This window comes from Lupinus angustifolius, chromosome LG01 (assembly GCF_001865875.1).
Source record: "Lupinus angustifolius cultivar Tanjil chromosome LG01, LupAngTanjil_v1.0, whole genome shotgun sequence".
NCBI lineage: Eukaryota > Viridiplantae > Streptophyta > Magnoliopsida > Fabales > Fabaceae > Lupinus > Lupinus angustifolius.
In genome coordinates, this window is record NC_032009.1 from 36,429,188 (window position 1) to 36,446,806 (window position 17,619).

The following is a 17,619-nucleotide window of genomic DNA, read 5'->3' on the forward strand; positions in this document are numbered from 1 at the left end:
TGCGAGTTAAGTTTTAGAGAAAACTTCAAAATCATCCCACAACTATATTTCGTAGTCAACTTCTATAGTCTTTGTTCTAGTGCTAATCGTTTGATTGATCCAGCAATAAGTACATGGTCTACCATGCTTACAATGTTAGTTCTACCATATTGTATATGTTTTTGGAACCAGCTGATAATTGTTGATCCCTTTGAAATTAAGATTTGATATAAAGTAACCACTTAAAAGCTTATATTATGGTTCCATGTCCTAGACAAGGCCATTTGATCCTACTTGTTGAGTTCTACAAGACTAGTTCATCAACACAATAATCTCCATGTTACATTTCTCAGTCCTTCCATGAAATCCATTCTTAAATATAACATAAACTTCAATATTCTTCATCAAATAAATATTGAAGATTTTCCTCAGAAGGTTCACCCTGCAAGACAAATGAGACTCATTGAGCTATCTACCATTAGGTTTTTTAGACAGAACCAAAGAGCAAGGTTTAGTGGTTCCATCATGGGCACCAAAAATTGAAGTCCATGGTCATGAACCACTGGTGGCTTCTTGAGCCATTGTGGTTGAAACTCTACTCTAGAGAGTGTGGTTTAACAGCACACCTATGATTGCATAGTTACTGTTTGCAGAACAAAGAATGAATGCAGTAGTGCTCACAGATGTGCTAAAAGTGGCAGTAAGGCCAAAGGTTGATGATGAAACTGGCATAGCCAAACATGCGGAGATTGCTAGAGTTATAAAGATAATAATGGAAGCCGAAAAAGGCGTGCCAATTCGGGAAAGAATCAATGACACTAGTCAGCACAGTTCTTCAACTAGGACACTGTCTAATCTACCACAGAAATGGCAAAATATCTGATGGAATTATTCATTGAACATCAAAATAAAGACATTATATGGAGTTTTTTATCTTGGGTCTATTAATGTACTTTTAAATATGCATACAAGATACACACATGTATAATGTCTCTATCCAAAATACATGCATACAAGACATATGCATACTTTTTAATGTATTTTTAACATCTGGCATGACAATTAGGCAATAAACAATGATTATGCTTTTGGTATTCATTAATATTGTTTCTCAAAACTCATCAGAAGGATGAAACTGGTTGATAAATAAAATAAAACTACATCTCATGCACTATGAAAAACAATGTTTTTGGGGTCTTTGACCAGGTATCCCACAGGAATAGGTATGAGACTAAATCTGAAGTCTGAGGTTAGATAAAGTACAAATAATGAAATTGTGAAAAGCAAACAAAAAAATGAAGCAGCTGGAAAATGTCATGCAGTCAGAAACTCATACTCCTATCGTCAGCAACCAACAGTTCCTGTCACAAGATAAGAGAGTAAGGTGAAGAATTAACACATAATAATATTGTAATATTCCAATGTCTACTATTCTGCACCCTTCATCAGAATCAGAATCCCCCATAATATCTAACAATGACAACCAACAATACATACACCATAAAATAGTCACTTACAGCTTAATTGCACAATTATATTTGTACATATATGCAAAAACTGAAAGGATAAAAGTATGTGTTTATACAACAATAAAGTCACAACTACAAGCTTCATTCCAGTTTTGCAGTTAGAATACCAAATAGTTCTTTGTCAATTCGAATCCAAAATATATTGTCATAATCATTTCATTACTAAACTAAAAGGAATTAAAATTACCTAAGAACTATTTTGACTAGAGTAGTTGATACCTCATAAAGAAGCAGCTTTTCGAATGTCTTCCAATTATGTCGTTGAGTCAAGAGCCAATAACATTTAGTTTCCATTCAATTGAATCGATTGAAGCTTCAGTTCTGCAAATTATAATGCACTAGCTTTTTGACGGCCTCCACCCCAATGACGTTGTCTGGCTCTCCTCTTTCTTCCATCTTTTTTCTCCTTTGCCTTTTCTTTTAAGTCCCTCTCTCCTCTCCGTTTATACATCTTGAAAGTGATCTGCCTATCAGCGGCCATTTTCCTTACCTTCTCCGTGATCTCTGCTGCAAATTGTCTATTATAAAGTTTCCTCAGACCACGCATCAGCTTTGCAAAAGTATCTGCTTGCGGCATTAAGTCATCATCATCCATCATGTCTATACAGAACGAACAAGCCTCCTTCACATGTCCTTTTGAAAAGAGTGCGTGAATCCAAATAGTCCATGCACTTACATTCAGTTCACACCCTTTGGTAGTTGTAATACTATTCCAAACATCTTTAGCCATTTCAAGCTTATCGGCTCTTAAAAGAGAATTCATCAACTCCTTCAGCGTACCGTATTGAGGGGCAGCAAAAAGCCCTCTTCGAACCATTTCTTTGAAATGCTCACAGGCTTCGGTTAAATAGCCTTGCTGAAGAAACCCATTAATCATGATGACAAATGTGTCAATGCCTGGACTAAGCCCACTAGCTTCCATTTCATTCCAAAGCCGAACACCTTCCTTGATCTCTCCCAATTTGCAAGCCAACCTAATGACTGTATTATAGATGTTAAGGTCGGGAGCACAATCAATCTTGCGCATCTCTTTCACAAGTTCCATGCACTCTTCCAGTTCTTCCTTCTTTTCATGGGCCAACATGATATGCTGATAAGTCAGCTGATTCGGGGAATGGCCCTGCTGTATCATCTGATCCAAAAGCTGATAACCCCTTTCAATTTTCCCCCACTTGCAAAACCCACTTATCAATGTGGTATAGGTTACAGTATCCGCCTCACAACCATTTCTCTGCATCTCAACAAATATACGCATTGCCTCCTCCAATTTATCGCGTTTGCAGAGTGACTGGATCAGAATTGTGTATGAGGTTGCATTTGGTTCACACCCTTTTGTTCTCATCTCATTCAAAAGGTGATATGCATCCCCTAATTTCCCAGCTAGAGCATACCCACTAAGTAAATTGTTATAAACCACAATATCCGGTTCAATGCCAGCATCCTTCATCTGCACCAACACCTGTTTTGCTTCTATAAGCTTACCTTCTCTACACCAACCATACAACAAGGAAGTAAAATGTTTAACAGTGGGTGGAAATCGAAATCTCATGTCCTCAAAAAGCGAAGCTGCTTCCTTAATGCTACCATTCTTGCACAATGCATCCAACAAACACCCGAAAACATATTCATCTGGCTCACACCCGTACTTGGGCATTTCATCCAATACTTCAATGGCCTTGTGAACCATCCTTGCAGAAGCAAACCTCCTCATCAAAATAACAAACACCTGGGGTGTAATAAACATAGGGTTCTCTTGCCTCATTTCTTCGATCAGCGCCCAAACAGCACCAAATTGGCGCATTTTGCCCAAAACCTTAATCATAGCTTTGTACACGTCCTGATTGTGTCGATAACCAGATTGCTTAGAAGCCCATGAATAGAATCTATAAGCCAAATTACCAGCATCACCACAGCGATTCAACACACGTTCGGTTAACCCAGAGCGCATAACGACCCCGGATTCTTTCAAAGCAAGTTCCAATTTTGGAACCCTTGAATGAAACTTTCTCAATATTCTATAAAGCTTCTCAACATCAGAAGCAAACTCATCATAGGATTGATCATTTATAGTTGGAGTAGGTTGAAATTGAATAAGGCCAAAATGGGTATTGTGGGGTTTATGGTTATTGGATTGTGGGTGTGGAGAATCAAAGGTAGTAGTAGTAGATAAGAAGTGAGAAAAGATGATATTTTGATACCCAATGAGTAATGATTTTGTTCTAAGATGAGGAAATACAAGTTTATTGAAGAAAGGGATTGTTTTTCTACAAAAATTGTGCATTTTATTGAAGGTTTTGTATGAAGGTAGACACAAATTGGAAATGGAATATGAAAGTAATAAGCAATAAAAAGAATTAACCTTATTCTTCTTCTTCAGTTGAGTTGAATGTATCAAACACAAATCGAAGAGGGTGAAGGAAAGTGTTATGTTGGATGTTCCTCAATTAGGTTGGTTTCCAACATTTTACAACAAAATGTTGCACTTCATTGGTTTATGTTTCGAGTGTAATATATATGTCTCATTATACTAAAGATTTATACATTATCCTTCATTCATTGATCATTTATTTGTAAAGATTGTTATAGTACAGATTTATATAAGTTATAGTAAAGATTTATACATTTTTAGGTATATAAGTTTATTCTTTTTATACCATTAAGAATATCCTTTTATTTGATGGGTAAAAATTTAAATTATTTCAAGATATTGTTGCTATCATAAATTGAATTTTTTACTTTTAATTTTTATGGGATGGATAATGATTATACACCAATAACATTTAAAATTCCTGAACCGTTATATTCTTTATAAATTCTAAAATTAATTTCTCATTTTATATTGGTTGATGATTTTTCTTATTTAATTATTATCATTTTCTTGAAAATTCAATTCATTGAAATAACAATTCTGCCACTGGGCACTAGTAATAAAACCAAAAAACCCATGTTCCTATTTTTCTCCCTCTTTCATTCTTTTCCCTTCACCAAAGGGTAACCTAAACCCTTTCTCTCTCTCTCCCTCTTTCAAGACTTTGGTACACACTTTCTCTCTCTTAAATTTTACTTTCTTTGATTCCTAGGGTTTCGTTTTGTTCACTCTGATGCTCTAATTCTGTTGGGGTTCTTGCTCTATTTGTTCCCCAGATCTCAAAATTGATCTTCAATGTTTTAATTGATAATCTCTAATCGGAAAGTTCTAATTTTTTATTTTTTTCATAAAGTTTTCATCTTTGATTCTGTATCAATTTTTGTATGATATGTTCTGGTTTATGTTTTTTTATATATTAAGGGCATGTTTGTTTAGTCTTTAAAAAAGTGTTTTTATAATTAAGAAATACATATACATACATGTTTGGTTGGGCTTTTACTGAAAATCAGAAGCTAAATTTTTCCATTTCAAGAAATAAAAAAATGAAGCTATATTTTCCAGTTTCTCAACAACAAAAATTGTTTGTAAAATCACTTTTTTTATAAGCCTAAATAGGCAGGCCCTAAAATTTCAGTGTAAATAATACTAATTTTAAGAAAGCAGTGTTATTTCTACCTCTGGTAGTTAAGGCTGTGATGATGGTTCTGATTTTAATAATTCATTTTGGTGTATGATAATAGTTATTCATATAGAATGATTCTGAAGATTTTATTTGTTTTTTATTTTATTTTTTAATTCATTCTTTATTGTGTAGTGCTTTTTGAGGTGCATCAATCATGTTTGGACGTGGACCAAGGAAGAGTGATAGCACCAAATATTATGAAGTTCTCGGTGTTTCGAAAAGTGCTAATGAAGATGAAATCAAGAAGGCTTATAGAAAGGCAGCAATGAAGAACCATCCAGATAAGGGTGGAGATCCTGAGAAGGTAAACTTTCATGATCACTTCTTCTTCATTGAATTTTGATTATACTATAGTAACTATACAAATGACATGCTCTTCTATTAGGATAGTAAATTTATTTGTAAGCATTTTTATATTAGTGATTCTGTTGTTAACTATATTAAAATGTGAATATAATCTATAGAGATTCAGTTTTTGTGTTGCATGCATATGGCTTGAGCATGCTATGTTTTTTCATTTATGTTGAATTGTTGAAGTAAGTTGTTAACTTGTGAGAACTTTTGTGATTGCTGCCAAGTGTCAAATGTGTTTTTTCTTCCTGTCCTCATGATTCTTTTGCTTTGATACTAAATATATGGTTCTTATTTCAGTTCAAGGAATTAGCTCAAGCTTATGAAGTCTTGAGCGATCCTGAAAAGAGAGATGTGTATGACCAATATGGTGAAGATGCCCTTAAAGAAGGAATGGGGGGAGGAGGAGGGGGAGGCCATAATCCCTTTGATATATTTGAATCATTTTTTGGAGCAAGCTTTGGTGGTATGTTTTTCAGTTTTGCATTCATGTTATTCATTTTTATTTGTAAATCATCTTTCAATATTTGATGACCGACTCGCTAATTACCATTATCTCTTAGGAGGTGGTAGTTCACGAGGTAGAAGACAGATGCAGGGTGAAGATGTGGTTCAATCTTTAAAGGTTTCCTTGGAGGACGTGTACAATGGCACAACAAAGAAATTATCCCTATCTAGAAATGTGTTATGCTCAAAATGTAAAGGGTATGTACTTATTTGTGCTTATGTCTTTGTTATATCTGATTCTTTGTAGGGAACAGAACATTTACCAGAGTCCAAACACTTTTTTAGAAATGTATTGTGTGGTTGTGCCTTGTGCTGCTTCATGTTTAGTGTTATGATATAATGTTCATATTTTGCAGCTGTGCAGTTATGTTTGGTCACTCTTCTTTCTCTAAAACAACTTATATTTGGTTGATGGTTATTTTTTTAATAGAATTCACCGAACCGCCATGCTCAATGTTTTTTCATTTTCTGTAATGTTGTGTGTGGAATTCCTAATAGAAAATGCAGTTTCACAAAATAATTGTGAATCTGCATTAGTGTTTGTAATTAGTATATATGCATGGGCAAAACATTAAACAAGTTGGAGGGGTAAATCCAAAAGAAATTTTGCTCGTGGATGTCTTTCTATAGAGATGACTGTTAGATATAACAATGACTTGTTCATATGTTACATTTGTTAATTAACTTGGTTATAAGTTATATGTAACTTTTGATTGTCTAATCTGTGTCAAAAGGTCTTCTATCTAATTAATGGTCTTTAAGTGAGACACTGGTTTAAAGTTACATAACCATATTTTACCTTAACATAATCTGTTAATATTTTGAGCCCTTATATGCTGAACAAACTCATGGGAATGGTTCAAATTACTTGGTTAATTTATGTTTATATGTTTTATTGATTATTTGAATATAGTATAACTTTATGGAAATTATCATTATATTGTTGAATTTTGAAGCTAATAACAATAATTTACTTGTTTTTTGAAAAATCAGGAAAGGTTCCAAAAGTGGAAATGCTGGTAAGTGTTTTGGATGCCAAGGTACAGGTATGAAGATTACGACAAGGCAGATTGGACTTGGCATGATCCAACAAATGCAACATGTCTGTTCTGACTGCAGAGGATCTGGTAATGAAAGTCACAATTTCTGTATTAGTTAAGTTGCTTTCTTGTTTTATTTCCTCCGATTAATCAGCCATTGATGCAGGTGAGGTCATTAGCGATAGAGATAGATGCCCTCCATGCAAGGGTAAGAAGGTTACCCAGGAAAAGAAGGTGCTGGAGGTGCATGTTGAGAAGGGGATGCAGCATGGTCAGAAGATTACATTTGAAGGACAAGCCGATGAAGCTGTAAGTACATATTATTACCATTTCGTGAATATTGCTCAAGTCGACCATTTTAGTCTTCATATCGTGGTTTCATAAATTAATTGAATGTGTTCTTGTTGCAGCCTGACACCATCACTGGAGACATTGTTTTTGTCTTACAAGTAAAGGACCATCCGAGGTTCAAGAGGGACGGTGATGACCTACATATTGATCACAATCTCAGCTTGACTGAAGCGCTTTGTGGCTTCCAGTTTGCTATCACCCATCTTGATGGGAGACAACTATTGATCAAATCAAACCCTGGGGAAGTCATCAAGCCAGGTACTAATTTAAAAGATAAGTCCAAAAGCACCCCCAAGGCTTTGCATGATGTGCTATTTATAGTCCACGAATTTAGAAAATGTGCGAAAAAAAGACCCTGAACTTTGGTTCGAGTGCAAAACAGTTCTTTCCCATCTAATACGTTGACATGTGCGAAGTAGAGTTCACAGTATTTTTGACACAATTTCTAAGTTTAAGGGCTAAATCGCACATAAAGCAAATTTTGCACCCGAACCAAAGTTTAGGGTCCTCCTTTTAACATTTTTGAAATTTATGGACAATATCACTTATAATGCAAAGTTTAGAGGTTGTTTTTGGACTTCTCTAATTAGTTTATTATTGGGTTTTCAGTCAATCACTGTATTTGAGCTTCTGATTGATGAATTTTACTTTTGCAATGTAGGCCAACACAAAGCAATAAATGATGAGGGAATGCCACACCATAATAGGCCCTTCATGAAGGGTAGCCTTTACATCAAGTTCAATGTTGATTTCCCAGAATCCAGGTTCCTTTCTCCTGACAAATGCCGGTTATTAGAAACGATACTACCACACAAGACCAAGAAGCAATTGACAGCGATGGAGCTGGATGATTGTGAGGAGACTACTTTGCGTGATGTCAACATGAAGGAGGAAGATATGAGACGAAAGAGGCAACATCGAGGTCATCCATCGTCTAGAACGCACGAGCATGATTATGATGATGACGATGATGATGAGCCATCCGGGCCACAAGTGCAATGTGCTCAACAGTAGTGCCATTTATGTTATAGAAGTTATCCATCATCTTGAATGTTCTGCATGGTTTTTTTTTTGTTTACATATTGCAGTTATAACTTTCTCTTGATATTTTCCTTTAGGTTTTGGTTGGTAATGTTATTTAAGTTTTAGTAGATTTCTACATTTGATTTGATATTGGTTGAAATACTTGGCATATGAAAATTAAGTGCTTTTTGGCACAAGGATTGTGCTGTTTGTCCATAGGAATGTTGATTTTATATATGATGCTCTTGATTCCCCAATAGTATTTTGTATATTTTTGTTGCTATGAGTTTGGGTAAGGAACTAATCATTTTCAGAGTGTATGACTGCCCCTCCCAATAAGTGTTGTTTTCAAGAATTGAACCTTTGTCTTTTTTGTTATCCTGAATATCTAGTGAGGTCTTATACACTTTGTTCGTGTGTTTGTATATTTTGATCACACTCATGGATGTATAGTTTCACTAAATTGTTTGATACACTTAACACTCCTAATTTTAATTCATACCAAACATGAAATGAAACATGGGTCCCAAAATAGACCTCAAAACATTCTAACTATACCAAGTGTTCAATTCAGTTTGTACCACTACTACTTTTCTTCCAAACAATAAAATTTTGAAATAATTCATTCAAACACAACCTCAACATACCATAGAACTAGTTCATCTCATTTATTACATAAATTAATGAGAAAAGGATCATTCAGGAAGAACAAGACATTGTTGATGTGCATATATCTCTTAACAAAATACTATTCAAACCTTAACCAATGTTCTGCAAAATACCATTGCTGTATATCTATTTGTCCACTTCTGGAAACACTTTAAAAGAAAAAAAGGAAACTAGAAAAATGCTTCTCTATTTTTTGTTGGTAGCTCTAGATCAGGTTCAGATTCACTTAGAGGCAAGAAGTACTGATCCACCATATCCTGAGATACCTTTTCCAAGGTTGGAGGATCCCACTGCAATTGATTATTAAGTAAATATGGGAAAAGAGTGCATGTCTCTTGAACTTAAGAAAGATAAGGTGTAATTAAAAGGTAACGTTGGAGAAAAGTACTGTTTGCAAATTACCAACATGAACTTATATTCTCAATTAGTCCCTAAACTTTAACTAAATATCATAATAAACCCTTTCATTTAGCACCCTTTAATTAATTAAGGATAATACTAAGTGGCAACATCTTGTGTCTATATTTACAAGAAATCACATTATTTACTATTTTATTAATCAAAAGTTGATATTGCCATGTAGAACATTGACTAAAGTTTAAGAACTACTTTGAAATTTTTAGAAGTTCTTTGTGGTAACTTGCAAGAGAGTTAAAATTTAAAGGACCTAGATACAATTTCCCCTCTTGAACAGGTGTAACAAAATGGTCCACATTGACAAATGACATATCAGTACTTCAACAATAAAATTCAGTTTGAGAAGATTATGTAAAACAATTGGTACCTTTGGTGCCATGTCCTTGTCTATTACACGTGCTCTCACTCCCTAAAAAGAATTCAAATCCATTCATGTTAATAGAGATAGAATAAGTTTGGTTCATTAATCAAAAATTCACATTGCTTACTATGTTACCTCACAATAGTCACCAGATATCTGCTTAGATATTCCTTGTAAAGTCATGCGGTACTCACGTGACAAGCACTGATCAAGGGTCTGAAATCTACCTTCTCGTATCTGCACGATCGATTATATTATGAAAGCGGATAATTCTAAATCCTCCTAATTAGTAAATATACAAGATATCCGATGCTTTCCACATGATATTGAATGCATTACTTTTTCATTTAAAACTTTTTATGCGAAGTGGTTTCTTATAAGAAAATGAGATAGCAGAGTAAACATCGATTCGAAGGGTCTACACAAGCAAAAGGAACTCACAGATCTCAGTGAAACCTTCAAGCTCAACGGACAAGCTTCTTTGAGTCTATTTAAGGTAGAAATGCACCATGCATCTTTTGTTTCACTTGCCGCAACTTCCTAATAAATAATGAAATATGATAAGAATTACAAAAAACAATTAAATAAAGTGTTCACAAGAAGGTCAGGCTACAACAATAACCGAGTCTTAACTCCACTATGTGATCAAATGATATTATAATGTTCTATCATCAATTGTGTTCATTGACAAAAGAAAGAGCGTACGTGTAAGAGACACCAAAACATATTTTCCAACTGCCACAGAAATAATGAAATTCTCAGAATAGAACTGTGCTGAAGACTCTTAAATATAAAGAAAGATGCAAATCTCACCAAAGCATCAACAATCTCTTCAACTGTGTCATGGCCAAAGCACTTATCAACAATTTCAATTCTGAAAAAATGAGAAATAGAGATAAGTGCTATCTTATATTTTGAGTACAAAGTAACTAAAGAGAACATCCCAACAAATTATTCTCATGGGACTGTTTTCTTATCTTCTTGTAAGCTATACTAATGTAATGGTAACCTTTAGGATCCCGTTTGATTTTCAGAGGGAATGAAGGCTCTTCTAACATCGTATTCTATGCATTTTTTCGTTATCCAACAACTGCCAAGTCTTAATCCCACTTGTATTTTTTTCACTATCCCAAAATAAAAAAGATTTTCCTTAAGAGTGCATGTAAGACGGGGCAAACCTTTGAAGTACACTTCTGCTGTCTGGGTGAACAAGGTCACCATACTGCTCTAGAGTGGTTTCAATGACCGATGGATCATCAGTAACCAATCTACCCAGCTGTTCTTCGATTAACGGGAGCCGCTATGGGACAAAACAACCAATGGCTTGGAATGTTAGAGCCTGAAATGTCCATTTTAATTGAAATAAAACAAGTGGACAGGGTCTAACAGAACTAAACTGCAGTTAGTGAATAGTGTGTAGCAAGCCCACAGGTAACCATCTCTACCCCATTGAGTTTCTCCCCTGTTAGAGCCAAGTACTCGCCTGCATACAATAACAACCTATAAACAGAGAATTAAAAGATTCATGAAGTTCATCAATCACCTTTTCAATCGGTGACCAGTTCTAAACTAACGAATTTCCTTTCGACCATTTTTACAAATACTAGGAGAATAATCCTATATAACAATTCCTTCATCGCCCAATTGTATGTTTCTTCACTTATGTGTAATTGTAATACATAAGAAGGCTAGACAGTAACATTGGTCTATAAAATTTGTTGGTCCTCTTAAATGAATATTCATATTTCATCTATCATTTAAAACTCTAATGATTCCCATGAGGTTGTAAAACGGAACAAAGAAGACTCAATTTGAAGGAGGGACCAAAGTATAACGTGGCTACATTTCCATGCTGTAAAGTAGTAGCAATTACAGTTCCAGCATAACATAACCTTCTGCCAACCCCATAGTTACCGTGATTATAGCCAATTTTTTGCATAGAAAAAGAAGTGGCAGAGAAGTATTACCAGAGCATGGACAAGGAAACCTTAAGAGTAGAAAAATCTAAAACAAACAAACAAACAAACGAGCCAGAAGTATCCAGATTATTCTACTGTTAGGATTTGCAGAGAAGTGAATAGACTCAAATAAAAGCAGAAGGAAATGTAATTCACCTTTATATCATTCAAATTTCTTTTATGGTAATAATCCCAATTTCTATTGGCAATGAATACTGTTTACTATCATTGACCACCAATAACAGCCCTAATTACCCTTTGCAAAGGAAAAAAGCATCAACTTGTGGTTAGAGTAGCTCAGTAGCAGTTATGAAGAGCAAATCTCTGTACAATTAAACTTCCAAATTGTAATTCTCACCCAATTCTGATTCTAACAAAACTTTACCAACAACACCCTTTTATTATTTGAATACTTAAAGACTATGAAGAACTCATATTGATATGAGTACGTCGATACGATATTCTTAAAAAATAGAGGATACAATAAGTTTGAGAAACATACATATATATATGTGTCTGTGTGTGTGTTTATATATATATGTTTATATTCATAAAGTATAATAAATATATAATTGCAAATCCAAAAATCAAACTAAAAATATACTTACTAGATAATATAATAAAAATTGCACGTTATTGTCTTCAGAGACATAACTAGATATCAAATAGAAATTGCAAATCATTATCATAAAAAGCCATTGCTTAGAACATTGCTTATTTCCTAGCAGTACAAACAGAGATATATCAATTTCATCTCCTCCTTGATTATCATGTATAATGAGGACAATTTCTATGTTAGGTTAATCAAGAGACAAATTTGAAAAACGTATCGGAAGGCTAGTAATCGCGCATTGAAAACGTATCCAGGTATTTATTTATTTTTCAAATTTTGATTTGACCAATACATATCAATGAAGTACCGAAGATCAGTATCGGATACGAATATGTGAAGGAAATTAAAGTATGAATGCTTCATAGGTTAAGGATGTTTACCAAAGTGGAGCTTATACCAAGGGAAGTAGGGAAACATGAATTGTTTCGGAAGAACATTTTTTTGACAATTACACGGTATCTAATTGTCAATACTTTCTAATATCCCTAGTATCTAAGTGCATAATAGTAACATCTACCTAATAAACTCTGTTCGAACGAATTACCTAGAATTCCCCTATTCATGTGGAAGGATTCTGAGTAACTTAAACTGATGATGAGGATGGATGCATAATAATTTACACAATATCATACCTAAGTGACCAGGCAGGTGTGAAAGATAAAAAGAAGCTCCAGCATCAGGGTGAAAACCAATAAGAACTTCAGGTGTTGCGAAAATCTGCATTATAGGGATAAGTTATAAACTAAAAAATATAAAACTATCACATATATGAGTACAGAGTCCAGATATTAGATGTCCACATCATGTTGTATGCAATGTAAACATGGTGATTAGCATACATACCCATATAAGTAAGGAACAAATATGTTGATAAAGACATTGTAGCAATGGCGCAGAGTCACGACAATCCACATGTGAATAGAATTCTGACACTGACTTACAACTCGGGATCTATTTGCAATCTAATTTACTAATTGTTCCACCATCTGTTCCCATATACGATTTAATATGCTGGCAGAATTCTTGAATGCATAAAGGCTTAATCATCTTATTTGTTTGCATCGCGAGGGCGGAGGGTCAAATGACTGGGGAACTTCAACAATAGGCTAAGCAAAATAACCACATAAGTGGCTCTGTCATCACATCTTATCCAAAAACCTTAAGGTATTAGATTAATGGGTCATCCACTTATGTGTTCCTCACTTGTCTCATTCCTTCTTGGAATGGGACTTACTTCACTCACTTGTATTCCGAACATTAATACTGAATGAATAATACTTCATTCATTATATAGAATATAGACTGTGGGTATATAAACATTTGCCTAAAATATAGCAAATAATAAAGTAAGAAGCAATCTATCCTAATGATTGTACAAGCTACTATGATTACAAGATATTCTATTTTCAATATGGATGCTACAACACTCCCTCTAACCTAATTCCCAAATCATGAATCCTAACTTCCAAATAACAAATACATCAACGGTAATTGGACAATGCAAACTTCATAAAAGAAGCAAAGGATGAAAACAATGTAGGATTAAAGCAATGGGTTTAACATGCACATACTTATGAAAGTTTCTATATTACATACAGTTTTGTCTGTTGCAACCCGGAATGTCCCGGGGATTGAAACTCCTGCCCCGCCACCCATGGTAATGCCATTCAGAAGAGCAACCTGCATGAGGATCATTACTGCATAAATTCTGTTTAACGGTATATAACTAGTAAGCATGAACAATTATTTAAAATTATATTTGTCAGCCGATATTGCACTCACATGTGGCTTCATATATGTACCTACGAGATATATAAAAGTGTATATTGTTCTAAAAAATTGTTTACAAGCTTCCATGTTCCCTGCATAAATTGGAAGAAAAGGAATTAAAAAGGTATAAGATGTATTGATATAATAGAGTAGATGAATACTAAGTGATAATAATATAGACCTTGGTTGATGAGATGATAAAGTGCAACAATGTCTCCTCCAGCTGCAAATGCCCGGCCACTGCCCTTAAGAAAAGTGAAGATAATGTAAGTTATAATCAGTATGTATATAATTAGTCGTAATATGTATATAATTACCTTAATCATGAGAAAGCCAATGTGAGGGTTATCTTCCCATGTTCTGTAAAGTTTATGCAACCTAGTGGCCTGAGAAATGAAGAATGTTAGAACAGAATAGAATAGAATAGAATAGAATAGAATAGAATAGAATAGAATAGAAAGAGTAATAATAGTTATACCATGTTGGTGTTGATAGCATTAAGAGCAGAGGGTCTATTGAGAATAGCCATTCTTGAGTAACCATTTCCTTCATCTACCAATACCTGATAATGAGAAGAATGAAACAGATCTATTTAAATGTTGAATATTATTATTAGAGTGAAACAGATCTACTATGATTATACCTGATTATCCAGAATGTCACAAGAAGATGAGAGGGTTCTGTAATTGTTGTTACTGTAAAGTAATACTCTTCTTCTCAGCAACAACGACAAACTCCGACTCACTCTGATTTGCATCATTTTCTTTCAAGATCAATAACACCATTAAACTCTCTTCTTCTTCTTCTTCTTATACCCAAATACCACCCATTCAAGATTAAACCCTCTTCGATTTCAAATACCCATTTAAGATTAAACCCTCTTCTCCTCACTCACCCCATTCATTTCTATGTATTATTCATTGGATTATTTTTTATAAACAGAGAATTAATAATAATTAAATAACATGATGATTGATTATATACATAAATTTAAATATGATAAATACATACATTTTTTCTCTTTACTTATGTATATTTTTAAATAAATTGTTTAACCTGAGTGAAGATCTACTGTTTAATTTAGAGAATAAAATGTTTAAGAAAGAAAAATGAGAGAAGAAAATGGGTAATAAATATGGTGATTTTTTAATTGTATGGTATGATAGAAATTGGAAAGAAAATAATATAATTATTATTAATAATAATTTTTTTGTATTACCAAGAGTATTTATCACACTTACGTAAGGAATTAATTCCTTATGAGATATGAGAGTGTCTCTCCCAATAAGTAATTATCTCAAGAATCGAACTCTTAATCTTTTAGTTTTTCTCTCGATCTAACATGACTTTATACCACTAAACTAAAACATTATTGTTTATTAATAATAACATTGACATGCATGCACGTGTTAGTTTGTTTTCTTTAGAATTTTAGAAATTATGGACATCAGACATTGAGCCGGGTCATGCTTAGTCTCTACCTGGTCCTAACCAGGTCTAAGTTTTGCACTTAAACCTGACATTAGACACAATGAGACCCACCCAATTCGGTCCTGGTCATGGTCGGACTATACCTGATAAGCAGGTAGGATCAGGTCCTACTCACCCCTAGTTAAAAGTATATTCAGTTGGCTCCTAAAATTGTTGTCACCATCTTTCCTATACATGTTCCCTCAGCCTATATTATGACCTCCTAGTGCCCTCCGTGGTCTAACCTAGAGGCATTCATCCCTAGGGTTAGGAAATGGAAGTTTCATTCATCTTCTCTTGTTACACATATATAACATGATAATAAAGTATATCATATTATAAGAGATTAGTTATTTCCTTAAACCACTAAAATTTAAAATATGACATTTCTTTCTAATTTTACTTCCTCTTCAAAGTATTAGATGTGCATATTGTAGGGCTTACATCATCCATGATCAATTCAATGTCGAAATATTTCGATGTTCATGGCCAAAACCTTAATTTCATTCCGAAACCAATGGTCATCACTAAGAATCTGTGTCAAATCCAATAGATAAATATCACAATTTTAATAGTTTGAGAAGCTGATTTATCTCATTTTATTACGAGATAGTTTACTATAATATGATTTTATGTAAATGGGTAAATATATTAATGCATTTTATATCAATAATCTTGTTGGTATAATGAAAGCGATCATTAAGCCATAAACAATCAAATAAAGTGCATATAATAAATAGAACAAAAAAAACAAGAGAATTTGGTAACGTGATTCGACCAATTGTGCATACATTATTGGGAGCATTGACCAACTACAAGATATAGCACACCCATGGGATCAAATGCCCATGAGATGTTTCTATTTAATGATTATATTTAGTGTGCATTATTAAAAGAGACTTGGGTCTAATATATAATATTAGTCACTCTACTCAATTTTAATACTAAACAATGTGAGATTAATACCATAACATATTTCAAGCATCCCCAATAATCTCCACATTGATTGAAATATGTGAATATCTCGCTCATTAGAAAATCTACGCAAGAATCTACATCTTAGCGAATATCCCGCTTCACCTTTCTCAATTCCTAATTCTTTTTAACAACTCCTTTACATAAGAGTTTGCTCCCCTACAACATAAACATTCTGAGTATCTTTGACGATGTTATCAAGAGTCTAGCTATCCAAACTTGTAGTGTAGCTTCTCGTACGGCTATCTAATGGAACTCACCACCTAGCCATCTATTACTAGGAAGTCTTCCGATATATAAAACTTCTAAATAAAAGTTCACCAACAATCCTCATCTTCGATATTCAGTCAAATTGAACCTTGGAGCTTTCTTGGAAAGCCTCAACCACTACCACAATTGTTTAGTCCAACAATCATAGTTCAAGAGAACTATCATACTCCACCATAAGAAGTATACCCATAACACACACATTGTGTCAATACTAACCAATGTTCATGTCACATCCTTGCATTCAAACCAATGTACATGTCACACCATGCGTCTCTACCAATGATTGTGTTACACCTTGCATCAAAGCCAATAACCATGTTATACCATACATCAAAGTCAGTCAGTGCCTCTATGCTTTTGTGGATCTGCTAAGAATTTATATCCTTCACTATGACGTTGTAGACACGTTATTAGAATATTCCACTTCTCATCTCAAATGAGATTATTCTCTAAAGATCTAGAGAGATATTATCAGCATATGACTCAACACTTATGTCTCTATCTCCACCTTGTCTCAATCTAATGCATTGACTTTTGTAGTTCTGGATCCAACATAACTATGATCCCCACCATATTCATGCCATGTTTTCTTCTTTTTCAACTCATCTACTTTATCCTCGCGTAGTACCTTCGATAGACATTGTTTAGCCCACATGCATTCACCCTTTTTAGCCATAATTTGGTGTCTAGGTTAAGAGTCATCTACCAATTAGCTATAATATAAATTGTTGATGCATCAGAAATGATCGTTGCACAATGTTGACCATAACCAATCCAATAAAACA

The 17,619-nt window shown here is 34.0% G+C and overlaps 3 protein-coding genes across 4 annotated transcripts; 1 reads left to right on the top strand and 2 right to left on the bottom strand.

Moving 5' to 3' along the window:
* Positions 1,152 to 3,789, bottom strand: LOC109341274 (pentatricopeptide repeat-containing protein At3g49730-like). The gene is made up of 3 exons (XM_019579175.1): positions 1,774 to 3,789; positions 1,696 to 1,724; positions 1,152 to 1,340 (listed from the first exon to the last, which is right to left on the bottom strand). Exon 1 carries the CDS (start codon positions 3,787 to 3,789, stop codon positions 1,837 to 1,839), a length of 1,953 nt encoding a protein of 650 aa, XP_019434720.1. The 3' UTR covers positions 1,152 to 1,340; positions 1,696 to 1,724; positions 1,774 to 1,836.
* LOC109325272 (dnaJ protein homolog 2-like) lies at positions 4,467 to 8,525 on the top strand. 2 transcript variants are annotated; one of them, XM_019557549.1, is made up of 9 exons: positions 4,467 to 4,543; positions 5,192 to 5,363; positions 5,711 to 5,876; positions 5,974 to 6,115; positions 6,911 to 7,044; positions 7,124 to 7,266; positions 7,368 to 7,566; positions 7,970 to 8,199; positions 8,257 to 8,514. In XM_019557549.1, the coding sequence occupies exons 2-9, from the start codon at positions 5,214 to 5,216 to the stop codon at positions 8,320 to 8,322; spliced, it is 1,230 nt and encodes a 409-aa protein (XP_019413094.1). In that variant the 5' UTR covers positions 4,467 to 4,543; positions 5,192 to 5,213; the 3' UTR covers positions 8,323 to 8,514. The 2 variants fall into 2 exon arrangements, with proteins under 2 accessions (XP_019413094.1, XP_019413083.1); XM_019557538.1 differs by having other exon boundaries at positions 7,970 to 8,525.
* Positions 9,030 to 14,935, bottom strand: LOC109325281 (3-hydroxyisobutyryl-CoA hydrolase-like protein 1, mitochondrial). The gene is made up of 14 exons (XM_019557561.1): positions 14,763 to 14,935; positions 14,598 to 14,681; positions 14,437 to 14,505; positions 14,301 to 14,364; positions 14,132 to 14,211; positions 13,946 to 14,029; positions 12,982 to 13,066; positions 11,176 to 11,261; positions 10,957 to 11,078; positions 10,592 to 10,652; positions 10,220 to 10,318; positions 9,914 to 10,015; positions 9,785 to 9,826; positions 9,030 to 9,290 (listed from the first exon to the last, which is right to left on the bottom strand). Exons 1-14 carry the CDS (start codon positions 14,877 to 14,879, stop codon positions 9,171 to 9,173), a joined length of 1,215 nt encoding a protein of 404 aa, XP_019413106.1. The 5' UTR covers positions 14,880 to 14,935; the 3' UTR covers positions 9,030 to 9,170.

What these genes read in the sequence shown, in the direction of transcription:
- LOC109325281 (XM_019557561.1), bottom strand. Translation starts at nt 14,879, where the DNA reads ATGATGCAAATCAGAGTGAGTCGGAGTTTGTCGTTGTTGCTGAGAAGA. An exon ending in ATGCTATCAACACCAACATG is followed by an intron (nt 14,506 to 14,597) that starts GTATAACTATTA and finishes TTCATTTCTCAG; the next exon opens with GCCACTAGGTTGCATAAACT. An exon ending in TATCTGGTGACTATTGTGAG is followed by an intron (nt 9,827 to 9,913) that starts GTAACATAGTAA and finishes AATTCTTTTTAG; the next exon opens with GGAGTGAGAGCACGTGTAAT.
- LOC109325272 (XM_019557538.1), top strand. Translation starts at nt 5,214, where the DNA reads ATGTTTGGACGTGGACCAAGGAAGAGTGATAGCACCAAATATTATGAA. An exon ending in AAGGACAAGCCGATGAAGCT is followed by an intron (nt 7,267 to 7,367) that starts GTAAGTACATAT and finishes TTCTTGTTGCAG; the next exon opens with CCTGACACCATCACTGGAGA. An exon ending in TGGGGAAGTCATCAAGCCAG is followed by an intron (nt 7,567 to 7,969) that starts GTACTAATTTAA and finishes TTTGCAATGTAG; the next exon opens with GCCAACACAAAGCAATAAAT.
- LOC109341274 (XM_019579175.1), bottom strand. Translation starts at nt 3,789, where the DNA reads ATGCACAATTTTTGTAGAAAAACAATCCCTTTCTTCAATAAACTTGTA.